Source organism: Benincasa hispida, chromosome 8, assembly GCF_009727055.1.
Source record: "Benincasa hispida cultivar B227 chromosome 8, ASM972705v1, whole genome shotgun sequence".
Taxonomy (NCBI): Eukaryota; Viridiplantae; Streptophyta; class Magnoliopsida; order Cucurbitales; family Cucurbitaceae; genus Benincasa; species Benincasa hispida.
Genome location: NC_052356.1, coordinates 37677422 through 37688694, shown reverse-complemented (window position 1 = coordinate 37688694; position 11273 = coordinate 37677422). Strand labels below are relative to the sequence as shown.

Below are 11273 nucleotides of genomic sequence, written 5' to 3'. Positions count from 1 at the left end.
CAAAACAACAATATTTCTCTAATAAGTTTCAAAACAACAATATTTCTCTAATAAGTTTTGAAAACAACAATATTAATATTAAAGGTCCGTTCGAAACGGCCTCTAGGGGATGTTTGAGGGCAAAGATTATCCTAAGCTTATAATATCACCTCTTTCTATAGTAAATACTATTTTGTCTTTAATTAGCTATATCTAATACTGTTTTAAAATTCTCATTTATTATAGTATTTACTATTTTGCATTCATCATTTTTTTTATTCTTTGCTATATTGTTTACTATTTTCTTCTCAAACTAAAATAGTTTACGTCTCAACACATATTATTATAACCAAAACTAAAATAATTTATATCCAAATACAAACTATTATAACCCAACTATAATAATCGGACTATATTTTAATTTGTTTAGAAAGTTTAAAATATTCATCTATTATTTTTTAATTTTTAGTGTCAGCTTTGGATTTTCAAGTTTTCTTGAGCAAGGAACGGGTCGCACAAGTCGGTCCAGTCGCATCTGAGCCATACAAATGCGTGACCCCACCAGAATAGACGGCCGACATTAAGCCGAAAGCACGTGTGTCAAAAAGTGAACGGAGAGAATCCACGTCATAAATACGTGTAATTCAAATCCGAACCGGGAAGGACACGTTAACCTGTTCCCGTTTTCAGAAAGCTCTCACGCGGGCCATTGCCTGACTGACACAGTCACCACCGGCCTAAAGCAAACAATAACCGATTTCCATTTTACGTCAAGAATCGCCGTTGTTTTTCTTTGTTTTTCCTTTTTGCTATTTCCTAATTTTGTTCTTCAGGTTTTCCGCTTCTTTCTCCGATTCGTTGCCTGAATTTACGCCTCCTAATTAGGTTTGGATATTGTTTATCTCTCTCTTTTTCCGATTCCGTAATTTTTTTCGGATCGGAAAGAGATTGAAGAGCCTTAATAAATGATTCAACGATTCGTTGACGATGTGCTTGCTGTTACCAAAGAGTGAGTTCTCATCTTTCTTCCTCTTTTTCCAGTTGATCGATTTTGTTTCCTGAAACCGGAGGATTTGATTTTATTCTTTTTTGCGGGAATTTTTGTTTTTGGCGCTTTATGATATGTGTTGTTCATGGAAGATGTTTCTAAATTTCTATTACAATCGAACCTCTTATCTCGTTGTAATGCGAGAGGAAGGAAATTTCGGAAAATTAATTAGTGCAAGTTAGCTACGTAATAGAACTGGATTTGGATATGGATGCCTCTTTGGAATGCTGCAATAGTTTAATGAAATCGGTGCTGTTTCACTTAAGGAATTGTTTCGGATTATATTGGATCGTGTCATAGGCTTGTAGTTTTAGCACCTTTTTTCCTTTTTGTTCGTCTTGTTATATATATATATATATTTCCTTTTATTTAATTTAGTTCTTAACTTCTTTGCTTTCTCTCTGTATTTTTGTTTCAACGGAGAAATGGCTACTGTTTTTTTATCGCTAAAGCTTTCTTCTTGTTGCCAATTTTAATCCGTAGGTGCGTTTTTAACTTGCGTCTAAGAACTGCTTTTTGTTTGTCTACTTTGATTTCATTACAAGCTTTGGTTTCTTACTAGTTGAGCTTATCTCCTTGTAGAAGTAACTTCTTTCCTTTGTGTATATATTTTTAGTGCAGGTCGGTGAAGACATTTACGTACGAGTCTTTGAACAATGTTGTGAGGCTGATCAACGGATTATCTGCACTTCTGCTGACTCTTTTACCAGGGAAAGGTTCTGTACTCGAAGGTGTTCATGGCTGGGAGCTCAGACCAACCTTTCGGGGGCCTCGTTTTCCTCGTTGGATGGAAAAGTATGTCTATTGACCTGAATTCTGTCACTGTGTAGGGTGTCAAAAATGATCTTATGTCGTCATTTTTTCCCACCAGGGAAGTCCCTGGTTATTATGATGTTCTCACACTCGATGTACTTTGAAAACTTGGTTTATTATTCCAGTTATAAAGATACGCGGGAAAAGGTTGCCATGATTCGTTTAATTATATCTCAAAAATATCAAAATCAATCTTTCAGCACGTTTCTTAATTTATTTACTGTGGAAAAAAAAATTGAGACACCAATTAGAACTTTTACATTCATGGTATAGGTGAATAGCAGAGCAAGTTTGGTATTGCGTTGACATCTTATTATGTATGTTAATTTTAACTTTTTAGAAAACACCTTTAATGCCGGAATAGATGTGTAGGATATGGGACAAATATGGCCAAAGCAATCTCGAGGATAAAAAAAACCCTTCAAGTCATTATAGATGCAACATGAGAAAGTAAACTTTGTTTTTCTTATTTGTATGAAATCAAGTGCGTTAAAGACAATATTGGAGCATGAAGTTTGGAATAGTATGTGAATTATATGAATCGACAATTTCACATTGTTATAGTGGGAAAATATGTTGTCCTCCATAAATGAATTATATGGAGATCAATTTATTAAAAAAAAAAAAAAGGCAAGAAAGAGAGTCTGCGATATTGCATTTACCTGTTTGCAACGTCAATGTTGGCCTCTCCACCTTCCAGCATGATTGTTTGCTGGTAGCCTGGTACCCTCGAAAGAGCCTTTGTACAGTCATGGCTGGTAGAACCTTTGAACAGTAATGGCTGGTAGAATTTATGTTCTCCGTATAACCAGGTAGGTCTATGAGTTGATGAATTCACTTAAGTGATTGTGAACTTAAGTGTATGATAACCCACAAAAAAAAGGTAGAACTTTTGAAGGTTATACTAGTGCCTTTTTTCCTGACATGAAGTGTGCAAATTCCTGTACTGTAACGCTCATTTTCCATAATTTAAGTTCGCTTCTCTGGATGGAATGGGTGTTTCTTTTGTTTTATCCCTCTGGTAGTTTGAATTGCCATTGATATAGAAGACATGCATCACATGTTGTTTATGTGTTGTTTTGGTAAATGTGTGGTTGACATATGTATTTTTTTCATGTGATAAATAGTGGCGTGTCCTCTTTCAACCAGTTCATTCATGAACTTTCTGTGGACTCTGATGATTCAAGCTTAGATTATTCCTCTGGGGAGGAAGATGGTTTTGGAAATGAATATCCTGCAACACCATCATCTCAGGGTTCACGAGGCTCCATGTCTAGGGCTGGTTTTCATGTCAAGAATGTTTGGCACTGGACAGAAAGGATCAGAAGCATCTTTCTTTGGATCCTCTTACCCGCAAAGTTCCTTTTGGGGATTCCATTTCGAATTTTTCACTTCTTTTTTATTAAATGGTCTGGGTCCCCATCCACCCCTGGAAGTCCTTGGCCCTTGATTAGGAGAGTGCACAGCCATAAGGACCATGTTGTTCACACCACTGACCGGAGACGTGGAGTTATTGAGGTTTCTCTCTTATATCGACTACTTTTGTGACTTCATTTAATACTAAGAAGTGTTGTGCTGATATATTTAGATATGCTCTACTAGGTCTGATTTCTATTTCTTTTACTTGTGAATTAGGATCTTCATCTTGCAAGTGAAATCTTTATTGAATCTGTCTTTGAAATGGTCCATAAGGCTGCACATTTTATCCTCTCGCCATTAGATGCATTTAGAACTTTGTTCAGATGGCTTTTTCCTCGGAACAGTTGTGAGAGATATCATGATGCAAATGTCACTGTGCCCACAGCGACACTTGGAGATGATGATCCTGTGCCCAGTGAAAGGAATTACACTTTTCATCAGTCTCTGAATACAGATGCCAGAACATGCCAAGATGTTATAACGGAGCTTGGGTAAGGTCATTTGTAACTTCTCAATTTAGTTCCATACGTTGGGTTCAGCACGAAGCTGTTGGTTTCTCATTTTTCTTGTGTCCTTTCTATGTCAGGTATCCATATGAAGCTATTCGTGTTGTGACTAATGATGGATATGTTCTTCTTCTGGAAAGAATCCCCAGGTACAATGCTAGTTAATTTGTTCTTGCCTATTTCAACTTTTTGTCCAAATGTAATGTGGCTAACACTTACACTGTGATTTGCAGGCGTGATGCACGTAAAGTTCTTTATCTGCAGCATGGAATATTTGATTCTTCAATGGGGTGAGGGTTCCTCCCCATTTCTTGCCAGTTCCTGTTTCACAGTGTATTTGGTCTTTAGTTTAACCTTGTGATGTTGGATAAGATAGAGAAATTATGACTTTATGCTGCTTTCATTTAGGGTCGATGACATCCTCAAAACTAAAAAATTCGAAGTCGGATAACACAACATAACATCTAAGGATAAGGGGACACAGATTGTGTTATTTCACATATAAGCTATGTTAAATTCTGGACAGTTCCATCGGCCACCACATTCACCCACACACACACACACATACAGACACACGTGGTTGCACTCATCAGTTTTGTAATATTTAAGGTTGGATGGGTAGGGAGCTACATTGTAGCATGCTTCTTTTATCGATGTGCATCCGTTCTCTAATTGTGCTAATTTTTTTGTCTGATTAGTTGGGTGTCCAATGGGGTTGTTGGTTCTCCAGCCTTTGCAGCTTTCGACCAAGGTACCTTCACGTTTGCTTCAGAAGTCCAAGCCTTTTGTATTGAAACATTAGGCTTTGTTTATCCACTCCTTTTCTTTTTTTGTTGTAATTTTTTAGGAATTCAAGATAATAAACAATTTATTTATTTTAATTATTGCAGGGTATGATGTTTTTCTTGGCAATTTCCGTGGCCTGGTCTCTAGAGAACATATTGATAAGAATATATCTTCAAGGCAGTAAGTATCTGCATTTTTCATTTGATGCATCTTCTTTTCATTTAGCACACTATTCCTTAATCTAGGTATAATAACGTAAAGGCTCATGGCCTCGTATGTTTCTGGGATGTCATGTTACTGACTGATTTTGTGAACTGTCCAGGTACTGGAAATATTCTATAAATGAACATGCCATGGAGGATATTCCAGCGATGATTGGAAAAATTCATGAAGTCAAAACTTCTGAATTGAAGCTCAGCCAACCTGAACTTGCAGAAGAACCTGACAATGATCAGCCATTCAAGCTTTGTGCACTGTGCCACAGCATGGGAGGGGCTGGTATACTGATGTACGTTATAACACGGAGGATTCAAGAAAAACCACACAGATTATCTAGATTGGTCTTACTATCTCCTGCTGGTTTCCATGACGATGCCCCATTTATTTTCACTGTGATTGAGAATCTCTTGCTCCTGTTAGCTCCAATTTTAGCTCCATTTGTGCCTGGGTTGTACATACCAACAAGATTTTTCCGTATGCTTCTCAACAAGTTGGCTCGTGACTTTCATCACTATCCTGCTGTTGGAGGTTTGGTTCAAACCGTGGTGAGTTACTTCTTAGGTGGGGACAGTTCAAATTGGGTTGGCGTATTGGGAACTCCGCACTATAACATGAATGACATGCCTGGAGTTTCATTTCGAGTAGGTCTTCATCTTGCTCAGATGAAGCATGCCAAGAAGTTTAGAATGTTCGATTATGGAAGTGCATCCCTGAACATGGAAGCCTATGGATCACCAGAGCCATTGGACTTGGGTGAATACTTCGGGCTTATAGATATCCCTGTAGATTTAGTTGCTGGACGGAAGGACCAGGTAATTAGACCAACCATGGTGAGAAGGTACTACAAAATGATGAAGAATGCTGGTGTTGATGTATCATTCAACGAATTTGAATATGCACATCTGGACTTCACTTTCTCGCACCGGGAGGAGCTCTTGTCTTATGTGATGTCTCGTTTACTTCTGGTTGATGAGCCCGGATCGAAACGGAAACTGAAGACCTCACAAAAGGTATCAAAAGTACCAAAATTGAAACGGAAGGACAAGCAGGATGGCTAGCCTTACATACACCAGAAGAACCCACTTTGCCTAGGTTCCAGCACGTGGAAACAGGAGCATAAGGATAAAGATGATGGATCTGCGGGAGTTGAGGGGTCGTGTAAATGTATCTAATAGAGTTTGGAATATAGTTGTATATTTTCAGTTAAGTGTCACCACGTCATGGGTTTGATCATGGTCCCATCAAAAAAATTTCGTAGGGAACGAATTGAAGGTGATCTTATCTGAACTTCGATGATGTTCTTGAATTCTGTTTGCCTATAGAAAATCAGACATTGGTGAGATTTGTAGCCTGTAAATTTAAGTATGTAGAAATTGTTCATATATATTAGTGGGAGTTGGAATTGAAGGCATCTATTAAATACAGTGGATGCCATATATCTGATAACGTGTTATTTCTTTTGTATGCGTCAGAATTGAGATCTTTCTTCTATAATATTAGAACGGTTATGTTCTTCACAATTTATCGAGATTGTAGTTCTTCAAAAAAGCACTTGTAATAGAAGAGTAGGTTCCGATTTCCAAAGCTTGAAGGAGCTTGAAGAACTAGCCATGAGTTCGCGTCTTGGAGGTGGAGATCACATTCATGTTCGACCAGGTATAAACTCGTTATTGTAAAATATCAATGGTATTGCCTTTTGAGGTGAATCCTTCAGTTTTGCTCTGTAGTATAATGTCAATGGTGTGTTTGGTTTAAAAGGACGATCGAAAAATATTCAAGATTTATTAAACATATGTAATGGGAAGTTTGGAGTTGAAAGTTTAATTTAATGTTCAATTGGAAGTTTGATGGAATACATTATATATCAAAAAATGGGCTAGATGTTTAAACATTTACCTAGTTTACCGATTTGGTCTCTTTTATTTTTATTTATTATTTTCCGTTTCTATTATACTTCTGCATCAATCTGAAAATTCTTTCAACTCCTTACTCCTACTACTGTTAACTTATTAGTAAATGCAGCTGATTCAAGGTCTTATTTATTTATTTTCCAAATCTAGCTGATACAAGGACTTGTCTGAGTTTCTCGAGAAGGAATTTTTGTTGTTTAATATGGAGCAGACTGGCAGATGCTTTAGAAGAATATATGACAAGAGGTAGTTGGCCATTGTCCTTTTAACTTTGGGATGATTGCGTTTTCAACTTTTTTGTGTTTATGTGGTATAGGAAATGGCAAGTGTACGAAACCTGCCCTCTCTTCTTTCCAACTTTGAATAAATGATTGAATGATATTGTGAGTATCATCTCTACTTGATTGGTTCGAGTTGTCGTGTCGTGGTTGATGTCGTGAGAATTTTTGTGCAGTTCTTGCTTTGAGCTCCTTTTGCTTGGACCTTTTTTGTTTTTAACTACCATTTATGCATTTTCCTTTTCTTTTGAATTTACTCTCACTCACTTGGTACTGACTAGTGGCAAAATGCATTTTTCTTTTCTCAATCAATTTAAACGCGAAACCAGGGTAAAACGTAAATTTGGCCTGTGGGTTTCTGATTAGTACTTGATTTTAGTTTGTTGGCTCATAATTGTACTGTAAAATCTCTAATTTTCCAATTCTATTACTGAAGTGTCTTTCCCATCATCAATAAATTTATGACATGGTGTTGTAAAAGAGGAGGATTCCTTTAGTGAAATCACCGTAGGGGGAGGGTGGACAGATTAAAATGATAGGGACTCAAATGAGAGATTAGAGAAACAGGTAAAAGTATTGAGGATGATGATATGATTTTCCTCGTTGTCTATTTTTGAGTACATATGTTATGGTTAATCATTCAAATATTTCGATATGATGTTGTCCATTTTAAGTACAAGTCTTCATGGGTTTGTTTTTAAAATCACTCGAGAGGTCTTGTATGATTAGAGATAATTGTCTTTACTTAGTTCGATTTCTGTTTTTTGTGAAACTTCGTTTTCACTCTTACCAGTATGTCACGAGTTACCCTTGACCACATATTTGTGCAAACAATCTTCATATTTTAAAGATTTGTATTATACGAAATATCCATTCTCGATCAGGGGCAGCCACCCAGATCATCGCAACATCAACCCCTACTACATCTGCCTTTACGATATTTACTATATTTCGTCTAGCTTTTATAAGAGTAGGTACTTCCCCTTAGTTGGGTTGGGGGAAGGAAGAGGGGCGGAATCGAAGAAATTCTGAGTTTCGACGATTTATATAGAAAATTTGCCTTTTTCTGTGCCGGATTTTTCCCATTCTGTCTTGTTCCCTAGCATGTTTTTTCACTATCACAAACAATTGTTTTTTTAGGTTTAAACTCGTTTCTAAGGATTGAGCTAGAAGTTCCCTAGGTTTCTAGCTTTAAAATCGTTCTTGGGAACAAACTTCTATTAGCAACTTTGACAAAATATTGACGGGGCATTATGATTTGAATATTGAATGCTCGTGTCTCTTCCCATGGCAATTTCTCCTCCAATTGGACGCCCTAACCATGGCTTCCATCTTGTCATTTGTTTGGTGTTAAATTATGAAAAAAATATCTTTGAACTTTGTTCGTTGTTTTAAAAGCTACTTCTATTTCTTTAAAAGTTATAATATTAACCTGGACCTTTTTTAAAGGTTTCAAACCTACCTTAAAGTAGAAATTCTTTAGAATTTTGGATAAAAACCTGAGATATGAAATGGTGGGGTGTGGACTCTGAACGAAAATTAAATCGCTACAAATTACAAAAAAAAATTTCCTCTATCACGATAGTTTGAACAAAGGGTTAGAAGAGAGGGGAGAGATGAGAGAGAAAATAGAGTAAGAGTCTACAAACACAAAAGACTAATAAAATTTTTGCATAATAGGTAAAATGCATTAGTTATTCTTATTTTTCTTTAGGCTGTCCCAAAGAACCATTCAGAAACACACTTGGTTCCTGAATTTAGTGATAAAAAAAAAAAAAAAAACATAGCCCAAAATTTATGGATTATCAATGTAATCTGTTTTTTAATATAACTGCATAACTTGCTAAAGATTTAAATTGATGTCTACCATTTAGATATGTTAGTCGACTTATCTTTCTTATGATCTGTTATTAAAATAGAAATACCTATGCCTCTTGTGAAATATTAGCCACTATAGTGATAGATAACCACTGTACTTTTGTTTTCCTTTTGTGGCTGGAACCGAAGTGTACACAAAGAAACAGGGAGTTTGTGGTGGGGGATCCCTTGAACATCCATGGTCAGGTGCATCCTAAAATTGCTTAATGTCCATACCTTTTTGTTTTAATATTTAGGTATAATTCCTGAATGAGCCTGAGTAGTTCTCTTGTTGTATTGCATGCAAAAAAACCAAAAAACGGAAGTTTGTGGAGCATTGTAATTGTTCATCATAAGAGAGGGTGTCTGAAACCAAACAAGGACAATCATAAAGATGGGTTCGAGCTGAGATTGTTCCCATCAACTTTCTAATGCTATTTTAAACAGAACAAGGAGATAGTAAAGTAACAAAGCTTAGTGTAGTTTGTGGGAACTAAAGGAACAAGTTTTTTCTACAAAGGTGTAGACGTGGAATCATTTTAACCTCCTAATTTTTCACTTCATGGGGCGGGGAATTACTGTATGTTTCTCATTGGAACAGAAAGTACTATTTACAATGATGCTTTGTTTTTTGACCATTAATGTTTGTTGTGGCAGCCAATTATGTTTCCTCCAAGTTCAGATAAGTCTTTTTTGTATGTGGACCAAAAGCTTAGCTTCTAAATATGGACCAGGGAAATATCAGAGAAGGGTGTGTTCAAGGTAATAACAAGCTTTTGTAGGTCAGCCACGCTTTCTTATCTGATAATAGGATTTAAATTTAGCAATGGTTGGATGAGAATCCTCAAGCCAATTGAAACTGTACAATCTTGATTTATGTTTTCAACTTTATCGTAAAGTTTCTGAATTTAGTAAAAGATTCATAATTTCTGTATCTTACCAGGCATGAGCTGGATGAAGTAAACCCCTCTGGCGGGCTGCCTTGTTTCACATTCCCTTTCAATTCATGGCAGGTGCGAAGTGTCCTCCCCTCTCTCCACACATTTTTCCCCAGTTCATCAGCAACACATGAACTAGAATTGGAATTTTGTTAACATTTCTAATCTGATTGACTTATCAACAAACACATAGGCACAAAAGAAAAGAGAAGAAAAGTAGTCCACCCCTTTCTTTTGCTCACTCTACTTTTAGATATTTCAAGATGACTTAAAATGTGCAAGCAGGGATTTGGGTTAGGAAAGATGATTACTTTAAAGCCCCCATATTGGAGTGTACAATGTGAGGCAGAGATTTCACTTTGGTTGTATATGGACCTACATAAATAGTGACATTAATTTAACATGGTCTAGGAGTTTTAGAGTGTCTTAAACCATACATGTAAACCAAGGTTGTCCTCCTTGTTAGACATTTGCCATGCCTACCCTCGTGAACTTCACGTACATGATTTTGAATTTCACGTGTACAATGTCTTTAATATGGCTTTTCCCTTTTAAGACAATTGACCCAATAGTCTGGGGGCCCCCCCTCTCCACCCTTCCCTTAGTTATTTTGGGTTCTTCCTTTTCTCTTGTGGAATCTGTATTGGGAATATTTTGGCTTCCTCACCTACCTGACTAGAGAAAAAAGGGAGAAAAAGCTGAGAAACTTTCTTCCTTTTACTCAACAAGACATCTCTGTGATTGAGTTTTTTTAATTTTGATGGGACCAAAAGCTCACTGATTAATCAGAGTTCAGATTATTTTATCTTTGGTGGATTGTTATTTTATTTTCAAAGGTGGGACCCGTCTTATTTTGAAGCCTGATAAGTCATGGCCTTTGATTTTTGGATCTTGTGGTTGGTCCAAGTACGAAGTATAAGCTGATCTCATCCATTCTTTCCCTTTAAGAACATCCATTTTTTTCCCTGCACTTTCCATCACTTTCTCAGGGATTTTTTCCCCATGCCAAGCATGAACAGGGACCATGAAAAATGAGTGAGTTTTAAAGCAGCATTGAGATTATGATCAGTGGAAGGCCCACAAAGAAGGAAATTGAAGAAGATATGAAGATTAAACCTGGTTCTAGAATTGAGAATTCTAAGACAAAATCCTCATATAAAGGAGCTGCAGGATTCGTACAAGAAGGAAAAGGTAGGCTGTATATATTTGGTAGATGTGTTGCTATGCTTCTTTGCTGGCATGATTGAAGCAATTATTTGTAATGATTCCAATTCATCTGTTTTTGTTAGCTATTTGGTTTGTTTTTGTTTTCCTCTCTCTATATCTCTACATCAATATGTACATTTTACTGTAATCTTTTTTATATGAAGGTTTCTGACTACAATATCTACACATTGAGAATGAGTTTTGATCTTTATTATCAAGACAAGACACTGTTATAATTGAGACTATGATATGATAAGATAATGATTGAGCTATAGTTAGAACTTGATGTTTGTTTAAGAATCATTTTCAGTTAA

General features: G+C 36.4%; 1 protein-coding gene and 1 long non-coding RNA gene across 3 annotated transcripts; both read left to right on the top strand.

Annotated features, from left to right (window-relative positions):
* Nucleotides 1-641: 641 nt before the first annotated feature.
* On the top strand, nt 642-6298 carry LOC120082972 (lipase member N). 2 transcript variants are annotated; one of them, XM_039038429.1, is made up of 9 exons: nt 642-988; nt 1649-1822; nt 2968-3358; nt 3476-3750; nt 3846-3914; nt 3999-4055; nt 4464-4516; nt 4656-4731; nt 4874-6298. In XM_039038429.1, exons 1-9 carry the CDS (start codon nt 945-947, stop codon nt 5826-5828), a joined length of 2094 nt encoding a protein of 697 aa, XP_038894357.1. In that variant the 5' UTR covers nt 642-944; the 3' UTR covers nt 5829-6298. The 2 variants fall into 2 exon arrangements, with proteins under 2 accessions (XP_038894357.1, XP_038894358.1); XM_039038430.1 differs by having other exon boundaries at nt 1644-1822.
* A 1331-nt stretch (nt 6299-7629) lies between these two features.
* Nucleotides 7630-9898, top strand: LOC120082973. Its single transcript, XR_005483344.1, has 3 exons — nt 7630-9022; nt 9473-9577; nt 9759-9898. It is a non-coding gene; the product is annotated as an uncharacterized LOC120082973 (long non-coding RNA).
* Nucleotides 9899-11273: the final 1375 nt, after the last annotated feature.

Coding starts and splice junctions, on each gene's coding strand:
- LOC120082972 (XM_039038429.1), top strand. CDS start 945: ATGATTCAACGATTCGTTGACGATGTGCTTGCTGTTACCAAAGA. Junction 989..1,648: donor GTGCTTGCTGTTACCAAAGA/GTGAGTTCTCAT, acceptor TTTTTAGTGCAG/GTCGGTGAAGACATTTACGT. Junction 3,751..3,845: donor GATGTTATAACGGAGCTTGG/GTAAGGTCATTT, acceptor TTTCTATGTCAG/GTATCCATATGAAGCTATTC.